The following is a 22168-nucleotide window of genomic DNA, read 5'->3' as shown; positions in this document are numbered from 1 at the left end:
TGTACACACACAATAACGGGAATTTAAAAGCTAGTCATTTATGCCACAAAGCGCTTATTACATTAGTCTTTCTTCCCCATTTTTTTCTTCAGTCTCTAAGGTTGTCCTTGAATTTATTTTCCTGAAAGTTAAGATTGTAGGTGTGTGCCACCACTAGTTCATTAACATTGATACTACTTACTCATTTGATTTTTTGTGGTGTACAAATTTGGAGACTAGTGCTAATAGCCACGTAGAGTTTAACTGTGAAAGGTGTCAAAATGAAGAATAGTTTAATAAGAATGCTTAGTAAAAATAAAATGTCTTTTTTAGCCCTATAGTATTAACATATACCATAAAGGAAAATAGAGTTGTAGCTGATTTATAATTATAAACTTTAGTGCAGTAAAAGAATAAGTAAAAGCTAAACATAAGAAAATAGCTATAATAAACATGATAGACCAAGAGTTTATCTGAGATTATGTGAACAGTAAGTATGTAAAGGAAATATTCTTAGCCTTTTTAAGGAGCAGAAATTAAGAGAGATGGACAATTCACGTGAAAATCTGTGTTTTCTATAGTCTTTGGTGGAAAATAAATTGGTCCAGCCTTTGGGGAAGGCAGAGTTCTCAAAATATAAATTATGATGTTACTTTTTAATTCTACTTCTTTTTTTTTAATTGGTCTTCTGGAATATTTGAGTATGAGCCAAAAAGGTATATGGGAGAAAGTTTCTTACAGAATGTAGAATAGGAAAACTTAAAAATCAACCCAAAATCTATCTCAGAATAATGGATAAATGAATTAATTCTGGACTATTTCCTTGTTGATTTATTATCAATAATAGTAAATTATTGCCATGATGTGGAATTGTCAAGACATTACTAAAAATACTTAGTACTATATACTAAGTATTTTGATAGTAAAAATACTATCAAATAAAATATTTTATAAACAGAAAAGGTAAAATTATGGCTTTATATATTTATGTATGTAAGTTTATAAAAATGTTTAGAATGATACTCATAAAAATATTGATATGGGTTACCTCCAAGTATGAAGCAGCTATAAATTTTTATTGTTATTTGAATTTTATGTAGTGAACATATATTGTGCAATTTATTTTTTAAGAAAAATTTGTTATTTGACTTTTGAAGTGATGTTTCATCATAGTATTAGAATGCTTAAAATTAATATCCATTGGGGGAGTAGCTCATGAGACCCCATGAGGTAATACTAGAAAGTTAATGGGTGCTGGAGGAGGGAGTCACTTTTCTTAGGGTGTGTGTCCCTAATATATTGCTGATGCTTCATTGGATAGCCCCACACGTATGCATATATGGACAATTGGACTCAATTATAAAAACCAAAAGGACGGGTAATTTAGAGGTGTAAGTGTTGAGGAATCTAGGAGGAGTTAGTGGGGAGAGTTGGAAAGGAGTGTGCATGATCAAAATCATGGTTGGGTGTAGTGATATTTCATTTGTATTTTAATAAATAACGCTTATCTGAAGATCAGAGAGTAAAGCAGCCATTCTGGCCAGCCTTACAGACCAGGCAGTGGTGACACACACCTTTAACCGCGGTAGCCATACTGGTTTGCCATAGAAAATGGGCAGTAGTGGTGCATGCCTTTAATCCCAGCACTAGAGAGGAACATAAGACAGCAGGAGACAGCTCTCGGGCGCAGTGCAGTCTCGTTCTGAGATTCCTGGAGGCAGAATCGCCACTTAGGTAGAGTTGAGAGCCAGTGGGTGGCTCTTTTGCTTTTCTGATCTTCAGGTTGATCCCCAATATCTGTCTCTGGGTTTTTATTGTTGTGCTACAGTTGGGGGCATGTTGGAGGTGAGAATTGGGGAGTGTACATGATCATAATATACTATATACATATTTGAAATTCTCATGAAATAAAATCTTTAAAAAATACCTGTGTGTAGAGAAAAGTAGTTGATGGTTTGAGAGTCGTCTTCCAGGTTGTTTAATATAAGGCACGTCAGCGGGGAGTGTCTGTGTTAGGTCAGTGCATTGTAAAGTTATGACTGTGTCGCTTTACCTTTCCTTACCTAAACTTTAATATAAGGCACATCAGCGGGTAGCGTCTGTACTAGGTCAGTGCACTGTAAAGTTATGACTGTTTACCTTTCCTTACCTAAACTTCCTGAAGTTTGTGATTTCCAAAGAGTGTCTTAAATCTTTATCTAATTTGTAGCTTTGTTTTTTATACAGCCATATCAAATTCCAGCGAAGAAAATGAGTTCTGGAGAAGAAAGGAAGAAAATCTTTGAGGTATAAAGACATATATCTGCTTATTTCAAAGCTTCACAAAACAGTTCTTAGACAACAGCAAAATCCACTAACATTATAGATCCCTGGTTCTCAACTTTCCTAATCCTGTGACCCTTGAGTACAGTTCCTCATCTTGTGGTGATCCCCAACCATCAAATTACTTTCCTTGTTACTTTTTTTTAAATATTTATTATGTATACAATGTTCTTTCTTTTTTATTTTTAAATATGTATTTATTATGTGTACAATATTCTTTCTGCGTGTATGCCTGAAGGCCAGAAGAGGGCACCAGACCTCATTACTGATGATTGTGAGCCACCATGTGGTTGCTGGGAATTGAACTTAGGACCTTTGGAAGAGCAGGCAATGCTCTTAACCTCTGAGCCATCGCTCCAGCCTCCTTGTTACTTTGTAACTGTAATTTTGCTACTGTTATGAATTGTAATATATATGTGTTTTCTGATGGTCTTAGGTGACCCCCATGGCAAAGTCAGTTGATTTGCAGGGATCACGCCCCACAGTGAGAGCAGTGTTATAGCCTCCAGACCTTTCTGCTTTGTGTCTTTCAAACAAATACTTTATTTTGTTCATCCTTTGGTTTTCCTCATCTCTTTGAGTATACCTCTTCTGTTGATATACTTTCTGGTTGAAAATATAAAAAGGTAGAAATTATTGATAGAAGTGGTTTTTTTGTTTAAGGAAGCAGCAAAGAAGAGAAAGTTGGAATTTATTGAGAAAGAGAAGAAGCAGAAGGATCAGGTAGCTTTTTGCTCTTGTTTTTCTCCCTTTGCCCACATGTAGATGGTAAGACTTGGGTTCTGAGAATGTGTCTAAAATGTTACAGATTAGTTTCCTGAAGGCGGAGCAGGTGAAGAGGCAAGAGAAGCAACGGGTAAGAGACTCCATCTCCTCAGTGTAACTCTGCCCTCCCCACACATGTAGTTTTAAAGGAAGTACACTAATTTTAATTTTATTGTTAAATGTATTCTGTATGTTTTGTATTAAGTAGTTGAAATGGTATTCTGTTTATTTCTCTTTCTCCAAAAGTTGGAGAGAATAAATAGGGCCAGGGAACAAGGCTGGAGGAATGTGTTAAGGGCTGGTGGAAGCGGTGAAGTGAAGGTAGGCATCTGATACCGATGGAGCTAAACTCCTCTTGTTTGTCTCCGTTTCACCTTGTTCTTTACAATCTGTATCGCTGGCTAAATCTGTATTGCTGGCTACTTTGTTTTCTTGGTATACGGATAATGTTTACATAGAATTTTGTAACGTGTATTATGATTTATTCCTTACCTGTGTGTATTTGATATATAATAATTAATTAATATGTGACATTTATAAAAGTAAAAATTTTCGTGTTAAGACTGTAATGCAGTTTCTTTTAGGGAACTCTCAAATCAAATACAAAATCAGATAATTCTCGTTATAAGTTTTCCATGTAATCTTGAAAATTAAGTTCTCAGGTTTTCTTAATTGGCCACTGTCAGACTGTCCAAGCTGGTAGTAGTCACCCACTGCGGTACTCTTCTGCCCTACTTCTGCTAAGCAACAGAGCTAACTTCGCAAGCGTATGGAGCCTGCTGGTTCTCGTCTCTTTGCACTCGGGCTCCTCTCTACTGTCTAGCACCCCTCCTTTTTTTTTTCCACCTGCACCTCTGCCTCCATTCATTAACCTAGATAACCAATTGCCTAAATAGCCATTTACCTAGATTCTTTAATTCACACATTCCCTTTGGGCAAATCTGACTCTGTATCCTTGGGCAAATTAACTTTTCTGAGTTTATTTTCAGTGCCTAGAGCTTTTCTACTGGGGCGCAGATAGAAATGTCTTTACCCATCTTTGTTCTGTCAGAGGCTTCTACTTCCCCATTGTTTTCAAAAAATACCACCTAACTTATACTGGTAACCTGAATCCTGAAACAATCTATGGGATTCCCCCTCCCTTGTATTCTCTTCTCTTGAGCTATAAATACAGTTGTACTTAATGGCTCCTTTGATTAGATTATGTTATGTGATAAATGAACACTCCCACAATTACTTTGTCGGAGTAGACAGGAACGGGAAAAGAAGTATAGGGAAGTCTACCACTGCTGGCCTGAAAGGCAGCAAACACAGACATGGCAAGAAAGCATGGATGACTTCTGGATTATGACTGTATGGTTTCCTCACCCAGCACTCTGGCTGTAACTTCCGGGTTCCAGGGCCGCACATGTGCCAACAAATGCTCAGGCACTTTACATAGCCCTTAAGTGACCTACATGACGCAACCACGCATGAAGCAGCCATGTAAGCCCTTGTGCGCATGCGCTAGGCGTCTTTAAAAGCTGGACATGCCCCTCCACACCCTCTCCCAGCACCAACTTTCTCAACCCTGTGACCGTATCTTTCTCTTAATAAACTCTTAAAGTGGATTTTGTGGTGTGTTTTCCGTAATTTCATCGGTGCCGAGACTCCATAGACTCTCCGGCCCTCTCGCCTGAGACTGGGATCCTGGGCTGGCTTTCTCCACAACAATCCACATTTACTTTTACAGTCTGCTGGTTGCCAACTTTTACGCACACCAGCGGCTTCAATCAGCGTGTTTTTCTTCGTGTCATCTTAACCTTTTCTCCGAACTGAGGACCTGACTGAGGAACTGAGGTTGCTTGAGCTCCCAGCAACCCTTTGCTATTCCTAGAAATGGGGGGAGTGTCCCAACCACAGCCTTCATGACTACGGTTGATCCCTTCGCTGGCATCCATCTCTGGTTGCTCCCCGCAGCTAAAAACTGAGATTTGGCACCGCTGCTGTTCGGAGCAGTTGAAAGTGGTCCTGTCGCCACTGTTCGGGTTTTTTTCCTTGGGCTGCCACTCGAAAGTGGTCCTAGCACCGCCACCATTCGGCCACCCAGAGTGGTCGGTCCTGTCTGACCCCGATTCCTGTACCTGTGGGTCTTGAAATCATCCTGGCCTAATTCTCAACCCACGTGCTATTCCTGAGATGTCTGATTAGTTGCCTTTGGGTTTTTGCCGTTCTCACATTTTTAGCCATGGAAAACAAACCCTCAAAAGTTATCAGTTCACCCTCCCCCCTGGCATGTCTTTTAGAGACCCTAAAACCCTAATGCTTAATGTCTTACTTACAGATTCCCACTCTTGTCTGTCTTTGCTCCAAAAAAAGGCCTAAGTGCCCTTTAGATAATAACCTAAGTGGCCACCTAACTGCACCTTTGATCCCGGTATTCCCGGGAACTTTCTAATGATTGTCAGTGCACACGCAGCTGGAAGTAGTTTTCTTATATCCAAGCCTTTTATATCTAAGTTCTAAGCCCCCTGTCCTTACAAGCTCTTCACCTGCTCACATGTTTCTGGATCTGCCATCTAAGCTGGAGGAACACCCCGATTCAGCTCTGGACCCTGCTAACGAACTTCCACCTTTCCGACCTGAGCAGACAGACACTTCTACCTCTTCAGTTCTCTCTTATACCCCCACCCCACCACCAACTACTCCATCGCCTCACCAGACCCTTCCTCCTCTCTGGTGCTGCACCGTGGCAGTCGCCCAACTCTGGCATCCACCTTTACCCCTCCTCTCATGCACTCACATGCTGCTAAGGAACCCAACCCTGACCAAAGCTAGCCGGCTACAGTTCTCATGTTGCGAGAGGTAGCCAGTGTATGTTGTGTGAGAGGGCCTGCTTTTCGCCCTGCCCAGCTAGCTTGCTTACACCCTAAATAATCACACAGAAATTGTATTAATTAAATCCCTGCCTGGCCCATTATGTCTAGCCTCTTACTGGCTAATTCTCACATCTTGATTTAACCCATTTCTGATAATCTGTGTAACACCACGAGGCCGTGGCTAAAAGATTCAGCATGTCTGACCTGGCAGCTTCATGGCGTCTCTCTCTGCCTGCCTTCTTTCTCCCCTCATTCAGTTCTCTTTTCCCCACCTGTCTAAGTTCTGCCCTATCAAAAGGCCAAGACAGTTTCTTTAACCAATGAAAACAACACATAGAAGAACCTCCTACGCCAAGTCCTACATCAAGTGTAGACAGACTAGTAAAAGTATGTTTCTTTCACGCTCTCAGAACTCTCACGTAGAACAAAAACATCATTCATAAAACAATTCCAATACATTACCCAATCTTACATAGTCTCGCCTTTCATGATATTTTTATGATCCTACTTCCTGAGGAGTGCAGGTGAGTTTGGGAGCAGGCCAGAGTCCATGCAGATGAGGGTCAGCACACTAACGCAGCAGCACCCCCCCCAGGCAGTCCCCAGTGGGTTCCTCACTGGGATTTTAACACCCCAGGTAGTATTTTAGATAAAGACCTGTTTATGACTTGCCTTCTGGCGGGTCTCCCTAAGGCTGCCCTCAAGCTGGTAAACTATGATAAACTCCTAGAGGTTATTCAGGATATGAAGGAAAATGGGTCTGCATTTTTAGAAGCCTCCCTAAAGCTCTGTTACAGTATACTAAGCTAGATTCAGAGACCCCAGAGGGCAGACCCCAGAGAGCAGACAGTTCCTTATGACCCACTTTTTTTTTTTTCTCAGAGCTTCCCTGACATTAGGGCTAAATTTAGGCATTTTGAGACAGGCCCTTTGACTCCACAGCTGTCTTAAAGTTGGCCTTTAAGGTGTAACATGCAAGGAGTGATAAAACCCATAATCACAAATGTCGGGTGATAGCCGAGCCGACTGACCGTGCTGCCCCTGCCGCTCCCTTGCCCCGGGGGCTCAAGAGTCGCTAGGCCCATGTGTCAGATGTGGTAAAACTGGGCATTGGGCCCAGACGTGTCCTAATCCTTGTATTGGCCCCACGAGACCGTGTCCAAGGTGCCATAAGGAAGGGCATTGGTCAGTCAGTTGTCCTCGTGTGCATTGTGACATGGAGACATCAAACACAGACAGTTCCCAAACTGACCTATGTCTGGCCATGAAAGATTGAGGCTTCCTGGGCTCCTTTGACCCGACCACAACCGTCATCTGTAATAGGGAGCCACGGGTAAATACCTTAGTATCAGGCCTGCCCATCTCCTTTCCCTTGGATACTTGAGCCACATTCTTGGTACTGAGGGATTTTGGGGGAACCTATGTCTCCTAGTTTCTCTATTGTTGGGGTATGGAGACAGCCTTATCCACCTCATCAGACCCTACTACTTAATTGTATCTTTAGGGGTATTTATCTCATTCATTCATTTTAGTCTAGCCAAACTGCCTGGTACCTCTTATGGGAAAAGATATTTTAGCAAAAGTGGGAGCTTCCATTTCTTTTGCTCCTTCCACTCACCTCACCCCAGACTCACCAACAGCTCCCCTCCTCCTAGCCTCCCAACCTCCCAGCTCCAATGTCTCATTTCCTTTGCCAGTCTCTCAGGTGGACCCCAAGTCTGGGACACCCAAATCCCCTCTGTTGCTAAACACCATTTTTCCATTGTCATCCAATTACAGGATTCTATCAGGTACATTACCCAAGCTCAGTACCCTCTCTCATTCCAGAGCCTTAGGGGACTTAAGCCTATCATCTCTGACCTTCTAAGGAAAAAGCTACTTCGCCCCACCTCTTCTTCTTTTAACACCTCTATACTTAGAAAAAAAAAAAAAAAAAAAAAAAAAAAAAAAAAACCAAAAAACAAACCCTAATGAACCTATTGCCTGGTTCAAGACCTCTGGCTCATTAATTCTGCAGTGGTCCCTCTTCATCCTGCAGTGCCTAATCCTTACACACTTCTTTTCATTACCCCACCAGGAACCTCCTACTTCTCAGTTCTAGTTCTCAAGAATGTTTTTTTTTTTCTCACCTCTCCACACCGCTCACCTAGACCGTCCTTCCCCAGGGATTTCAGGACAGCCCACACCTATTTGGTCAGTCTTTAGCTTCTGATCTACTCTCATTGTCTCTCCCTAAGTCTAAACTCATACAGTATGTAGATGATATTTTACTTTGCAGTCCGTCTTTAGAGATCAGCCAAACTGATTGCTCTTTTAAATTTCTTGTCCCAAAAGGGCTATAGAGTTTCACCTTCTAAGGTCCAACTGTCTACCTCTCAGGTCATTTACTTGGAATTAACTATTACCCCAACCCAAAAAGCTATTACCCTAGACAGAAAAAAAAAGAAAAAAAAGAAAAAAAACCGAATCCAGTCCCTTGCAGTCCCTTCTACAAAAGAGGAGATGTTATTCCTGGGAATAGCTGGCTTCCTGCATTCCTGGCTTCCCTCTTTTTCTCTCCTTGCCCACCCCTTATAGGAGCTGCTTTCAGCTCTCCACACAAGCCCGTCCACTATCCCATTATAAGCCCTTCCAGAGGCTCCAACCCTGTAATTTCAATAACAGTAATCTAACTAAGGGGAATGTATCCTTAATTATGAAAACACAAGAAATGAACTCCCTAGAACCAGTGAAGTCTGAGGTCCTGAGCCTCAGATACAAATGTAGCCTTGGCGGACAGCTAAATATACATATCTTAAACCATATACCTATCTAAGTTAGTGAACTTAGGACCTATTAAATAGATATTAGTTTAAGTTGCTTAGTTTGTGATGTTTTTTTGCTTTTCCTTTGAATTATCATTTTTGCTATGACAGTGAGCCAGCTGTTGCTTAGCTTGCAATTAAACTGTTTATTCACCTGTGTGCCCCCATTAGCCTCTCAGTGTTGAATCAGGCGATTGGTGGCTATCATAATGGCTTGCTTACCATTGATGTTTCTTATCAAAGTTATAATGTGGACAAAGAATCATTTTTTGTTTGTTTTTGTTTTTGTTTTACCTAGGTATATGTACTGTTTTCAACTTATGTTTTTCTCTCCTTTGAGATGTTTTCACATCACATATCAGTAGTTCAGTAAGAATCTTTTTTTCCCAATGTCTGCTATAGTAGAAATTACATAGTGTTTTAAGTAATTCAGTTTTATCTGAGTAGCACTTACTACTTCCTGGTCATTAAGAAATAATTCAGAATTTTGTCTTTGGTTAAAAATTAGCCTAACTTGTATTTAACTGTAGGTTCAGGATTCTTATTCAATATTTTTGTACCAAATTTACTGTCAGTATTGAGATTTTGATGGTTGCTTACTTACTCCTTTAAGAACAACTTTTTTAGATGTGTTTTGTTTTTATGTGTGAGAGTGTTTTGCCTGCATGTACGTATGTGCACCTCATGCATTCTGTTGACCACAGAAATCTGAAGCAGGTGTCACATCCTCTGGAACTAGAGTTACGGTTGGTTTTGAGCCACCATGTGGGAACTGAATCGAACCCAGGACTTTTGCAAAAGCAACAAGTTCTTCTAATTGTTGAGTGAATTCTCCAGCCCCATTTTCCATACCCCTTGACAAAACCATAGTGAAGTATTTCACCCTCCACCTCAGCCAGCTGAGCCCCTGTTCCAATAATGCCTGCAACATTCTGATAATGTGGCATTGTGGCTCTTTTTTTAAATTTTATTTATTTTTATTTTATATGCATTGATGTTTTGCCATGGGTGTCAGGTCCCCTGAAACAAGAATTGCAGACAGTTGTGAGCTGCCATATGGGTGCTGGGAATTGAACCCGGGTCCACTGGAAGAGCAGTCAGTGCTCTTAATCACTGAGTCATCTCTCCAGCCTCAGCACTGTGGCTCTTATAAGATGATAAAGTTTTGTTTGCTTTTTGGTTTCTCAAGACAGGGTTTCTCTGTGTATATCTGGCTGTCCTGCAACTCATTTTGTAGACCAGGCTGACCTCGAACTGAGAAGCGCCTGCTTCTGACTCCCGAGTGCTGAGATTAAAGGAGTACACCACCACCACCTGGCAAGATGATGAATTTTATAAGTCTTGTTTGGTAATGTAGCAGCATTTGTGAATAGTTAGGTACTATGTCTTTGATGATGTTTATTTTACTTTGTAGAATTCTGTAATTCTTCCACAATACAAGTCAACTCTGTTCTTGTCTGTACCTATTCCTAAGTTTAAATTATTTACTCTGTCGGGCTGTTTGCTTTCTGCATAGTTGCTAAGGACCTGGAGTTACAGTGTAATGTGAGTCAAACTAAGGAAATTCACAAAGGAGAGATGAATTAAAACTGAAAATTAAGATAATGCAAAATTAGTAATTTTATTATGTACAGACAGTGATACTCGATAGTATAAATAAGTATCTTTATTGGACATTGCAAAATCCAGTACTTCTCGGCTGCTTCTGGCTTTTTTGTTTGTTTGGTTTTGGAGTAGTTTTGTTTGCTTGGTTTTGTTTTGTCTTGTTCCGTTTGAGACAGGGTTTCATGTAATCAGGCTGGCCTTAAACTTACTACTGGAGAACATTATTAGAAGCAGGAGGATTAAGATTCATGGTAGACTGTCTGTCCTAGAAATGGCTGTATAAATAAGGCCAAAACAATGGCAATATCAATGCCAGTGTACTTATTAATGTGGAAGGAGAGAAGTTTTGTGGAGTCTCACCCCAAGACATAGAATTACAGGCAGCTATTGACTGCTGGAAGAAAGAGAATTAGCCCCTCCCGGAGATGAGCCCCCTTATTGATTGTCCAATGTAGAGAGGTCAGCCCAGACACAATATGCACACAACAGCAGAAGCTGAACACAAACATGTATACACACACACACACACACACACACACACACACACACACACAAAACAATAAAGAAAAAGAAGCCATCACCTTTGGAGAGGAATCGTGGCTGGAGAGGAGGGAAGTAATGTAGTTCTATTTCAATTAAAACACCTTTAAAAAAAATAAAATTAGCACTAGAAAAGTAAAATGAATACTTGTTGCCTTTAAGAAGATTCAAGGTAGAATCTGCATGCAAATCTGCACCGTGACTGCAGGAGCTTGAAGGCTCTGTCCTGCAGTAATGGTGATGAGTAAGCACATTCATCGATTTAGCCAACTGTGTGTGAAGTACTCACCACCGGTCCCGATGACCTGAGTTGGGATCCACATAGTGGAAGGAGAAAACTGACTCCTGTGTGTTGTCCTCTGACCTCTGCACATGCTCCATAGCACATAGACACACAAATTACAAACACAAAATAAAATATTCAGAACATTTGTCAACCTGTTCTTGTAATAGGTAAATTTTATTGTTTATGAGCTGTGCCTCAGTAAAGGTGATTTTTAGAGTGTGTTGCTCCAGGATTTAACACAGCATTTTGACATTTCGTATAGACTTCTGCAGAGATGTTTCCCTACTTTCACTTTACTAGAAAGATGTATTAGATTCATTTAAAATCAAGATCTTACTCAAGATCTTACCATTGAACTCAAGATCTTACCATTGAACTGAGTGTCAGTTTTGTAGAAGCTGTGACCACCTTTTAGCAGAATTCTGACTTTTGAAAAAAAGATTTATTTAATATGTATACAGTACAGTGTTCTGCCTGTGTGTATGCCTGCACCTAGAAGAGGGCACCAGATCTCATTATAGATGGTTGTGAGCCACCTGTGGTTTCTGGGAATTACACTCTAGAAGAGCAAACAGTCAGTGCTCTTAACCTCTGAGCCATCTCTCCAGCCTGAATTCTGACTCTTACAGTGAACATTTTTTAAAAATTTTCATACCTGTGTATGTGCATATAGGAGGTGAGTTTGTGGGTGGAGACCTAAAGAGGGTGTTAGATATTTTTGTGGTTCTGAGCCCCTTGTACAGTGATGGGATGCAAACTCCGGTCCTCTGGGAGGGTAGAATGCTCTCTTACTCCCTGAGCCATGTCTCTAGTCTCTTACAACACAGATTTTGAGGATGTATGAGAAGAACTTGTGATGGAACTTCCCACTTAATTATCTTTCTGATTTCTACCAACTTTTATTTTGTTATTTTAATGCCTTTTATTAACTTCTCTTGAACTGGTTTTTAAAATATACTTTCTCATAAAAAATATACTTTCTCATATATGTACAGTATCAAGATGTTAAGACAAATCTCCTCTCATTGGACTTCCCAGAAGCTTATTTTATTAGATTCTAATATTAGTTTTTTTTTTTTTTTTTTTTTTTTTTTTTTTTTTTTTGCTGGGCGGAGGGGTTAAGGCAGGGTTTCTCCGTGTAGCCCTGGCTATCTGAAAACTTACTTTGTAGACCAGACTGGCCTCAAACTCACAAGAGAACTGCCTGCCTTAGCCTTCAGAGTGCTGGGATTAAAGGTGTGTGCCACCACCACCTACCTGTTCTATTATGAGTATTTTTGAAAGGTAGCCCTTCAACTTTTCTCTCTTGACTTTAGTACTGTTAACCTCTACATGTGAGATCATTGATTTTTCTCTTTTCTTCCACCAAATTTCTTTAGTAACTGGCCAGTCATGCACACCTTTAATCCCAGCACTCAGGAGACAGAGGCAGGCAGTTCTCTGTGAGTTTGAGGCCAGCCTGGTCTACAAAGCAGGTTCCAGGATAGGTTCCAAAACTACACAGAGAAAGTCTGTCTCATAAAACAAACAAACTACTACTACTAATAATAATAATTTCTATAGCATTGCACTCTTGATTTACATTCATCTCTTAGCCATGGCTAGCTGCTTTCTTTACTAGGAGTTCTGTCTTGAGTCCTTAGATTTTTACCTTTATCATTTGTTCATTTCTGCAGAGAATCTACAAGTCTGTTCAGCATTTATCTTTCCATCGACATCTTTTCTTGTTTTCTTGCCTTACTGTTATACAGCAGCCCGCTAACCAGTTTTTCTGCTTTTGTCTCTCATTCCTGCTTATGTGTGTAGGATTGACTTAATGACCTTAAAATGTTAAGTTCACTGGACAATTTAGAAATGCTTATTGTTGTTTGTTTCATGAGTTCATTCTCCCCAGGCCCAATAGTGCTTAGCTCTAACACCCTTCTGTGTCGGTGTCTAATGCTCTGCTTCTCCTCCGTGCAGCTGTGTTGTGATCCTGCGTCCTTCCTCTCCCTAGGGCAGCATGCACACAAACACATGTATACTTTTAGTTACCTTGACTCTCTTCTGTTTTTCTTTTTACCTTATTATCAAAACTAGGTTAAGTAATCTTTCTCCAAGACTTTAAAATAGATTTTTACCTGTGGCCATTTTTTTTTTCTAGTTTGTGAATCTCTTTACTTCAGAGTGTAACTGCTTCACCCTTTGTTCATTCACCATAAGACTGGAATGCTGCTTTACTTTGTGTTTTGTTCAACTTCTTTGAAAAATACTAAGAGTAGATATATTTTTTCCTCTTTTGTATGCATATAAAATATATTTAAGTCATGTATTCACCTTCATATCTACTTGAATAGAAGAATAGATTTGGAGTATATCAAAAGTCACATATTTTGTTGAATAAGATTTTTAACTGTGACATAATCAAATTCATCTTGACTTCTAAACCGCATATTTAATTTTCATAGAACTGAATCATAAAATGTAGAATGTAAACAGTTCAAAGGCTTCATAATTTAGATTTTTCCATATTTCTATGAATTTAGTGATATCTTAATGTTTTTATTTGCCACATTGTTATTCTTTGCTGTTAGTAGCAAGACTTCTTCTAGAACACTGATTGTTTATGTAGGAAAACATTTTACTTTTGGCTATGTTTTTATTAATATGTTAAAACTAGGTAATCGCTATTTTTAAAGTTAAGCATTGAAATTGACTTTTTCTTTTAAGGATGGCTCAGGCCTCTCAGGCCCTACGAGATAAACATGGCATGTAAGAGTTCTCTGTTTAATCCCCAGACTCCCTTTTTTGGCAGTGGAGGGGCTGTCTCTCCGTCACCTTGTTCTTCTCGAGGGCACTATGAACATTACCATGCCATTTTTGATCAAATGCAGCGACTGAGAGCAGAAGATAATGAAATGCAATGGAAAGGAGACGTATATGGGCGCCGGCTTCCGGAAAGGTAGGCTGTGCTCTGCTGAAGCTGTGGTGCTTTGCTTCAGAGAACGTAGTGAAAGTTGTTGTGAGTTTTTATCGCCAGAGGAGATCCACTAGGACTTCGTCCAGGATTTTCCAATGTGGCTGCAGGTCATCACCATTTCCCCGATGCTGATGCCATTAGGGAAGCTTTGAAAAAGCTGAAGGCCATGCCTACACAAGCCAGTACAAACAGATTGGATTGTGATGATCCATGCATTCATCCTGTGTGTACGTCTGTCTTTTATCATATCTACATTTGTCGATGTTTTTCCAGTGTTTACACAGAACATTTTTTTATTTCCCAGATATTATAAATCTTCAAGTGCAAATTTGACCCTTGATTACATTGTGACAAATGTGTAGCTTTTCACTTTGGCCTGATTATTGTGGCTTATTTTAATGTTTAGACAGGACACATTGTTCAAAGGAGCATGTGATAACTTTCTGCCAGCATATGGTTATAATAATTTCATCCACTTGCTTTGAATAAATCACAGCATAAATTTAAATAGAATCACACTTTTCATAAAACTCCAAAGCATATCTATTTTTTGTCTTTTCCTCATTCCCACTTTTCTCTTTATTGTCTTAAAACGTTTCCTCTTCACGTTCATCTGCTATTTATATCTCTTCATGATCCTTTTCATCAGATTTTTCCATTGAATTAACTTGATGATAATTGGCAATAGCTGTACTTTGTGTATTTTTTTTCTTTTAAGTGTGCATATGTGTTTTCTTAGAAATTCCCATTCTATAAAACTTTCTGGTGAGTTACAGAAGAGCAGGTCACACGATGAATTTTTAATTATCCTTTTGAGCCAGGTGGTGGTGGCGCACGCCTTTAATCCCAGCACTTGGGTGGCAGAGGCAGGTGGATCTCTGTGAGTTCGAGGCCAGGCTGGTCTACAAGAGCTAGTTCCAGGACAGGCTCCAAAACCACAGAGAAACTTTGTACTTTTCTTATATTTTTAAAGTGCTATAAAAAGAATGTTTGATTTGTTTCTTTGTTATAATAATTAAAATATATTGAGTATATCTTACAACTGTATTAGAGGGGATATAGCTTAATGATAGAGAGCTTGCATAACATGTCGGTCTCTTCGTTCATTCTATAGAAAGGTTATGGGAAAAATAAATGTAAAATAGCATTATGATTACATTATAAATTGTTTGCAGAAGGCTTAGGTGTGAAATTGTGTATTATTAAATTTATTTCTACAATTTTATTTTAGGGATTGCTAATGTAAATGGTAAAGTACTTTAATATCAACTTTCACTTGCTTATTGCTGATGCATAGGCAAGCAGTTGGCTGATGTGTGCCGATCGTGTATTCTGTACCCTTGCTGTGATCTCTCAGTTCAGAAATTGTTTTTCTTTTCTTTTTAGACAATCATGTCATTTGTGAACAAAATCAATCTTATTTCTCCTTTCTTAATATGTACATATTTTCTTTCCTACATTAGATAGTACTTTGTTGTGATATTAGATAGTACCCTAATACGCTGACAAACATTGGCAAGAAACAAACACCCTGATCCATGCTTCTCATCACTAAGTACTATGCTACCTGGCTAGGCATGGGGACGCACAACTTTAACCTCAGCTTTTTGGAGGTATAGACAGATTAATCTCTTGAGTTTGAAGCCAGCCTGGTCTACATAGAAAGTTCCAGACAATATCCTGTTTCAAACAAACAAACAAAGCTAATATATTATGCCAACTTTTGGTTATGAAATTATAGAATTCTTTTAAGTTTTCTTCAATTTTTTTCCTAAATGAATATTTAATTTTATAGATACTTCAAAAAATTATCAATATGATCACATGTTTCTTATTTAGTTGGTTGATATACTAGATTTTTTATATGTTTAACCAGCCTTATGTGGCTGAAGTGAATTGTGTTTTGTTTTTATTTATTGTTGTGTTTAATTCTCTATTTTTATTGAGGATTTTTGTCTTTATATTTATGAGTGTACTTCTTTACTATTTTATTGTCTCTGGAGCTATACCAATATCCCTTTTATATATTAGACATTAATAATTTGTGTCTCTTATTCTTCACCTTATTGATGACTTAATGAATTATTTCATTCTTTCAAATAACCAGTTTTTGGGATTACTGGGTCTTTTTTTAATCTGTTGACTTTCTCTGTTTGTTACTGTCGGGTCCCATGAGACTACCCTTGAACTTCTGATCTTTTTGCCTCTATTTCCTGAGTTCTTGATTACAGGCATGTTCCATCACACCCAATTACATTAATTATTATCATCCATCTATTTTCTTTTTATTTAATGGCTTTTCTCACTCTGATTTTCTAAATTAAAAATGATGGTTGATTTTAGACTTTTCATAATATGTATATGGAGTGTTACAGATTTCCCAATAAGCATGACTTTCTCCATTTCCTTAAATATCCTCATATTTAAGATGGATTTTTTATGGTTATTAATGGTGTTTTTTTTGACACCTCCACTCCTGACAGTCTCTGTCATTGGTATTTAAAGGGATTGTTGATATATTCTGGTTAGTGTGTGTCACATCATGTTTTTCCGTTCATGCCATGTTCCTTTCTTCCTTATTTTTGAGTTCTATACCTTGTCTGCTTTTTGTGGTTTAAACTGGGCATAGTTTTTTGTGATTCCATTCTTAGTATCTCAATTACATGCTTCCTTTGTAAACTTTTAGAGGCTGTCTTAGATTTTGCAATACACATGTAAAACAAACCCAAGTTCTTTTTTACATATGTTCAAACATTATGACCTCAAAATGCTTCTAATTCCTCCCTGCTATCCATTCTGTTATCACTGTCATTTAGGCCACTTCCATCTCAGTGTGCGTGGATACACACAGACATGTAAGAGACTACCGCTTCACTGCTGTCACTGTAGACAAGCTGGTATCTGGTAGGTAAACGTAAATAGGATAACTTTTCATCTTCACCTCTTCCTTCCTGCATACTGCTTCTTTATTTTACTTCTCTCAGAAGAACTTCGTTTAACATTTCTTGTAAAGCAGGATTAATGACAACAGCTTTCTTCAGGTTTTGTCCGAGAAAGTCTTTAGCTCACTTCTTGTTACAAGAATATTACAGAGTTTAGAGGTTAAGTGGGTATTTTTTTTCTTTCAGCGGTTAAATATTTTCCTCACTTTATTCTTTGCCTCCTCTGGGGGAAAAGTTGAATGTAATTCTTACATGCTTTTCTGTATGTATGTGTTTTCTTCTTTTAAGACTTTATCTTTGATTTCCCAAAGCTTGGCTACGGAAGGATTTTTCTCTTTGTTTGTGTGGGAATTTGCTGCAGCTTGTTCTCAGTGCCCTGGATCTTTGGTGTGATGTTTGACATGAATACAGGGTCTTCAGAGGAATTATTGTTTTAATCAATGCTCTGTCAAATGTTCCACAGCATGCATGTTGCACCTTTTGTAATGTTCCACTGTTCTTGTGTGTTCTCTCTCTGTGTTTGTATCTCTTTCCTTTTCTCAGTTATCAATGCCTTTTACTATACCCTCTAGGTTAGAGACTTTATTCTGCCCTGTCCAGTCCTGTAATGAGCCCTTAGAGGCAGTCTGCATTTCCACTAGAATATATTTGGGTTTCGGTATTTTGTTTCCATTTTTCTCTAGAAATTTTATGTTTCAGTTTACATTGTCATCTGTTCTTGCATGTTATGTACTTTTTCTATTAAAAATATGCTTTTAGGAGAAGACAAGCTTTTCTTGTGTTTATCTGTTTTCTCTTTTCTTTTGCCTAGAATACCTTTGCCTCTGTTAACTTTGAATACTTAGAACCTAGTTATTGTTATGACCTTGGTGTAGGTTAGGTAACTAGTTCTGTAAACTAGGAAATAAAAATTAATGTGAAACTTAATTGAGGATAATTTTGGCATAGAAGCTGAGTTTAAAAAATATATTAGCCTATATATTTTGAACATTAAACTGTGGAAAAAGTTGGACTGTATCATCTTAGAGCAGTGGTTCTCAACCTTCCTAATGCTGCGACCCTTTCTCGTGTTGTGGTGATCCCCAATCATAAAACTATTTTCATTGCTACTTCATAACTGTAAAAGTAAACATCTGATATGCAGGATATCTGATATGTGCCCATTGTAAAAGGATCGGTCAACCCCCCACCACAGGGGTCTCAACCCAGAGATTGAGAACCACTGCATTAGATTATAGATTATATTTTTAAGGGCTAAAGAACTAGCTCAGCCAATAAATACATTTTAGATAAATTTCATTCATATATTGGTTACAGTGATATTTGCTCCTGAGTTAAATTATAAAGAAGTAACTTTATATAGTAAATAATTTTCTTTAAACAGGAACACAGAAAACAAAGTTATAAATTATTCTGCTGACAAATGTGACAGACTTGCAAGAATTTAATTGTATTTTCCTTAGGATCAGTGGCTCAGTATTCATTAATTCAGTTTTAGTAGTGACCTTGTAGAACATAAACTATCAATAATGATGATTGACCATATTAATAATTTAGCTATTACCAACAATGTGAAACAGATAGTAATATTCTTGCTACTTTACAGATCAAGAAATTCAGGCAACATATAATTCAGTTTTTGAAAGTCCCATAACTTAAATATTAGTAAAAACAAAAGAGTTGAAACTGAACGCTTATATTTGCTTTGCTTTATGGTGTCATTTTTCTCTGCCTGCCTAGTATGACGAGGCTAGTATGACTGTTCTTATATCTGTGTCTTAATGACATACCTATTAGCCTCTTAACTATTGGGACCTCAAGTAGAGTACAATTGCCTTTTAAGAAGTGGTTTGGTGCCTCTTTACATTTGTGTTTTTAAACTGCTTTACTTTTATATCCCCTCTCCTGATTGCATTCCACTGGGTACCTTTAAATAGAAAGGAAGCGTAATGAATACTCTCGTTTTCTGTTCCCTGTTATCTTCCTGTCGCTGGACCGCTGTGCCTGAAAGCAGTGAATCACTTGTTATCTAGACTACTGCATACTTTATGCTGCTTTTCACCTCTTGAAGTGTTTGTGATCATCCTTCAAACTTCTTAAATTCCTCTGTAGTAATAAATCTGAGTCATGAATATAATGTATGGTGTTCCCACAATATCTTGCTGCTACTTCTTGTATTTATAAAAAGAAAAGAAAAGAAAATTACCCACCCCCCCCTTTTTTTGGCTAAGGGAAATGAAAGGCTCGTCTTAGAATAACTTTCCCAGTGAAAGAACACCATAGCTGTGTTGATGTCCTTATTCCCCTCCTGCCACAATTCTTGGCTCATTTTAGCATTTGTGTGTGTTGTTATCTAGTCTCCAGTTTCCTCTTGTATTTCTATGAGTCGTACATATGCAGTTCTGCTGTTGGGAATATAGGACAATTCCTGGTACTAAGTGCTCTACAATATCCTTGCATCTGAATTCTTTTTTTTTTCTATTTGGTTTTGTTGTGGTTTGTTTAGTTTTTGTTTTGAGACAGGGTGTCACAGTTCTATTGCTGTGAAGAGACACTATGACCACACCAGCTCTTGTAAAGAAAAACATTTAATTAGGGCTGGCTTACAGTTTCAGAGGTTTAGTCCATTATCATCATCATGGAGAGCATGATAGTATGTAGGCAGATATGGTGCTAGAGAAGGAAGCTGAGCGGTCTACATCTGGATCCACAGGCAGCAGGAAGAGAGGGAGACACTGGCCTGACTTGAACTTCTGAAACCGCACAGCCCACCCCAGTGACACACTTCCTCCAACAAGGCCCCATGTCTTAATCCTGTCGAATAGTGCCACTCCCTCTCTTTGAACCTGTGGGGGCCGTTTTCATTCAAACCACCACACAGGGTCTCTGCATAGTCCTGACTGCCTGGGAACTCCCTATGTAGACCAGGCTGTCCTGGAACTCAACAGAGATCGGGCTGCCTCTGCTTTCTGAGTGCTGGGTTTAAAGGCGTGTGCCACTGCACCTGGCCACTTCATCTGTATTCTGAATAGAGTTTAATGAAGAGAATGAAAAAGTAAATTCTTTTCTCCTTATCCCCATGAGCCTTCTGCAATAGATAGTTTGTGCTTTAAAAAATAGCAAAAATAAGATTCTGAGCTCTAATGCATAAGAATGTGTGTTATAGATTATTCAGATTATTAATTAATATAGATTATTAACACAAGTCACAGAATTACTCAGACTCTGATTTTTCATCAGGAACTCTGTTGTAGACATTGTGGTTAGGGCAACTGTTACTGTTGAACACCATAGCCAAAGCAGCTTGGGCAGGAGAGCGCTTGTTCATCTTAACACTTCCCCATCCCAGCTCCTCGTCAGAGCCAGTCAGGGCAGGAGCCTGGGACAGAGGCCGGAGAAGAGGGGTGCTGCTTACCTGCTTGCTCAGCCTGCTTTTTTATAGAACCCAGGACCACCTGTCCAAGGATGGCACCACTCACAAGGGGTTGGGACCTCTCTCGTCGATCACTAATTAAGAAAATGCCTTACAGCCTGATCTTACGGAGGCATTTTCTCAACTGAAGCTCCCTCTGGAAGGTTCTAGCCTGTGTCAAGTTGCTATAGAAGCAGCCAGTACAGTTGTCTTTTCATCTTCAGAGGTTGATATGACAGACAGTTGACACTTAACAATTCTTTGTTTAATAAATCAGAAGAGAAGAGAAATCATGTTTAAATAATCATTAAAGATTTTAAGTGTGTGTTTGAAAATAGTCATATAAACCAGCTTATTAAAACCAACTGAGGGAATAGCAGTTGAATGAAGCTACACTTTTAAACACATAAACAAATAGTATCATGTATGCATAAGCAGTGTGCAAATCTATAAATCAAGGTTGCTATACATATGATCATGTTCTGATGTACTATGCAATAGTTCTAGTAGTGTGTGCGCTAGTTGGCGTGTTATCCTGTCAAAGGCTACACAGACCTTGTCTTGGAATGACAAACACGTTTTACTTCTGTGAATGTTGAAGTCAAGGCCATCATGATGCAAAGCAGAGATATTGGAGGCTTTATCTAATTGCTGGTGATGGGCTATGCTTCCAGGATCCTCAAAAGCACCTTACCAGATAGTCATCCACTTCAGATGACGGGTCCCAGCATGATACTTTATCTACCCTCTTGAGCTCAGCCTTACGTAAACAGGGAGGTAGCAGAGCAGGATGCCAGCTCACCTGGATACATGCAGAGACATGCTGAATTCAGACCAGATGCCCTTAACTGATCTCAGTTCTATAGTGCATTATGTATGTCTGAGAGGATAGCATATGTGCCCTTCAGAGGCATGAACTAATCTCTTGTTAGTACAAACTCACTCAAGCTCACATAGCGTGGATCTCAGAAATGTCATGTGGATCTGGAAGGAATAGCTGAACATCATAGTAATTGGCTCATAAACCAGTTATAGATGTCACCTAATCCTAGAAAATGCCTGTGATGGACGTTTAGAGAATTTCTTTTAAATAATAGGTAAGAACTTTAGATTACCATCGCTCATGGGGATATAATACAGTACATTTTAGAGGCTTTTTTCAAAAATTTATTTTTAAGTGTGTGTATGCATAAATGCAGGTACCCGTGGAAGCCATAAGTGTTAGATCTCCCGGAGATTGAATTGCTGGTGATTCTAAGCCATCTTACATAGGTGCTGGGAATGGAACTTAGGTCTTCTGTAAAAGTAGCATCCCCAGATTTTAAGTTTTTACAGCTAAATTTCTTATTTCAAATATTTTTATGTGTTTTTTTTAAAATTTGTTGATTTAAAAAAAGTTGAAGAAATTATTATTTGTAGAATGAAAATTAGATGTTTTAAAATGTTACTGGGAACAGTAACAGACAAGACATTATTTCATGACTTTATTTTTTCAGAGCATAACTTATTTTCCCTAACAAAAAAGCTACAGGAAGGTTTTTATGCCGTACTAGCCACAGTCTAAGTAGAACCTAGACAATAGCTTGTTTGTCTTTCTAACTCTTCTCCAAACTTAAACTCCCTTGATGTTGCTATGAATTTCTTGATTACTGGAGCCGGATTGTTTCCTAGCGTGTTTGTTTCTGCCTGCCATGTT

At 38.7% G+C, this 22168-nt stretch overlaps 1 protein-coding gene across 5 annotated transcripts in view; it reads left to right on the top strand.

The window, feature by feature from the left end:
* Nek1 (NIMA related kinase 1) overlaps nt 1-22168 on the top strand; it is a 122691-nt gene that overhangs the window by 34297 nt on the left and 66226 nt on the right. For 3 of the 5 annotated variants that reach the window (XM_048455725.3, XM_048455723.3, XM_087901089.1), the window contains exons 12-16: nt 2206-2265; nt 2965-3024; nt 3110-3157; nt 3313-3387; nt 13937-14100. In XM_048455725.3, the coding sequence (XP_048311682.3) occupies nt 2206-2265; nt 2965-3024; nt 3110-3157; nt 3313-3387; nt 13937-14100 (407 nt within the window). The remainder of the gene's footprint in view (nt 1-2205; nt 2266-2964; nt 3025-3109; nt 3158-3312; nt 3388-13936; nt 14101-22168) is intronic. The other 2 variants (XM_048455726.3, XM_048455724.3) reach the window with 1 other exon arrangement.

The sequence above is a fragment of the Myodes glareolus genome, chromosome 23, assembly GCF_982192425.1.
Source record: "Myodes glareolus chromosome 23, mMyoGla1.1, whole genome shotgun sequence".
Lineage (NCBI taxonomy): Eukaryota > Metazoa > Chordata > Mammalia > Rodentia > Cricetidae > Myodes > Myodes glareolus.
Note: the sequence above shows the minus strand (reverse complement) of the source record. Positions and strands in the feature narration are given on the sequence as shown.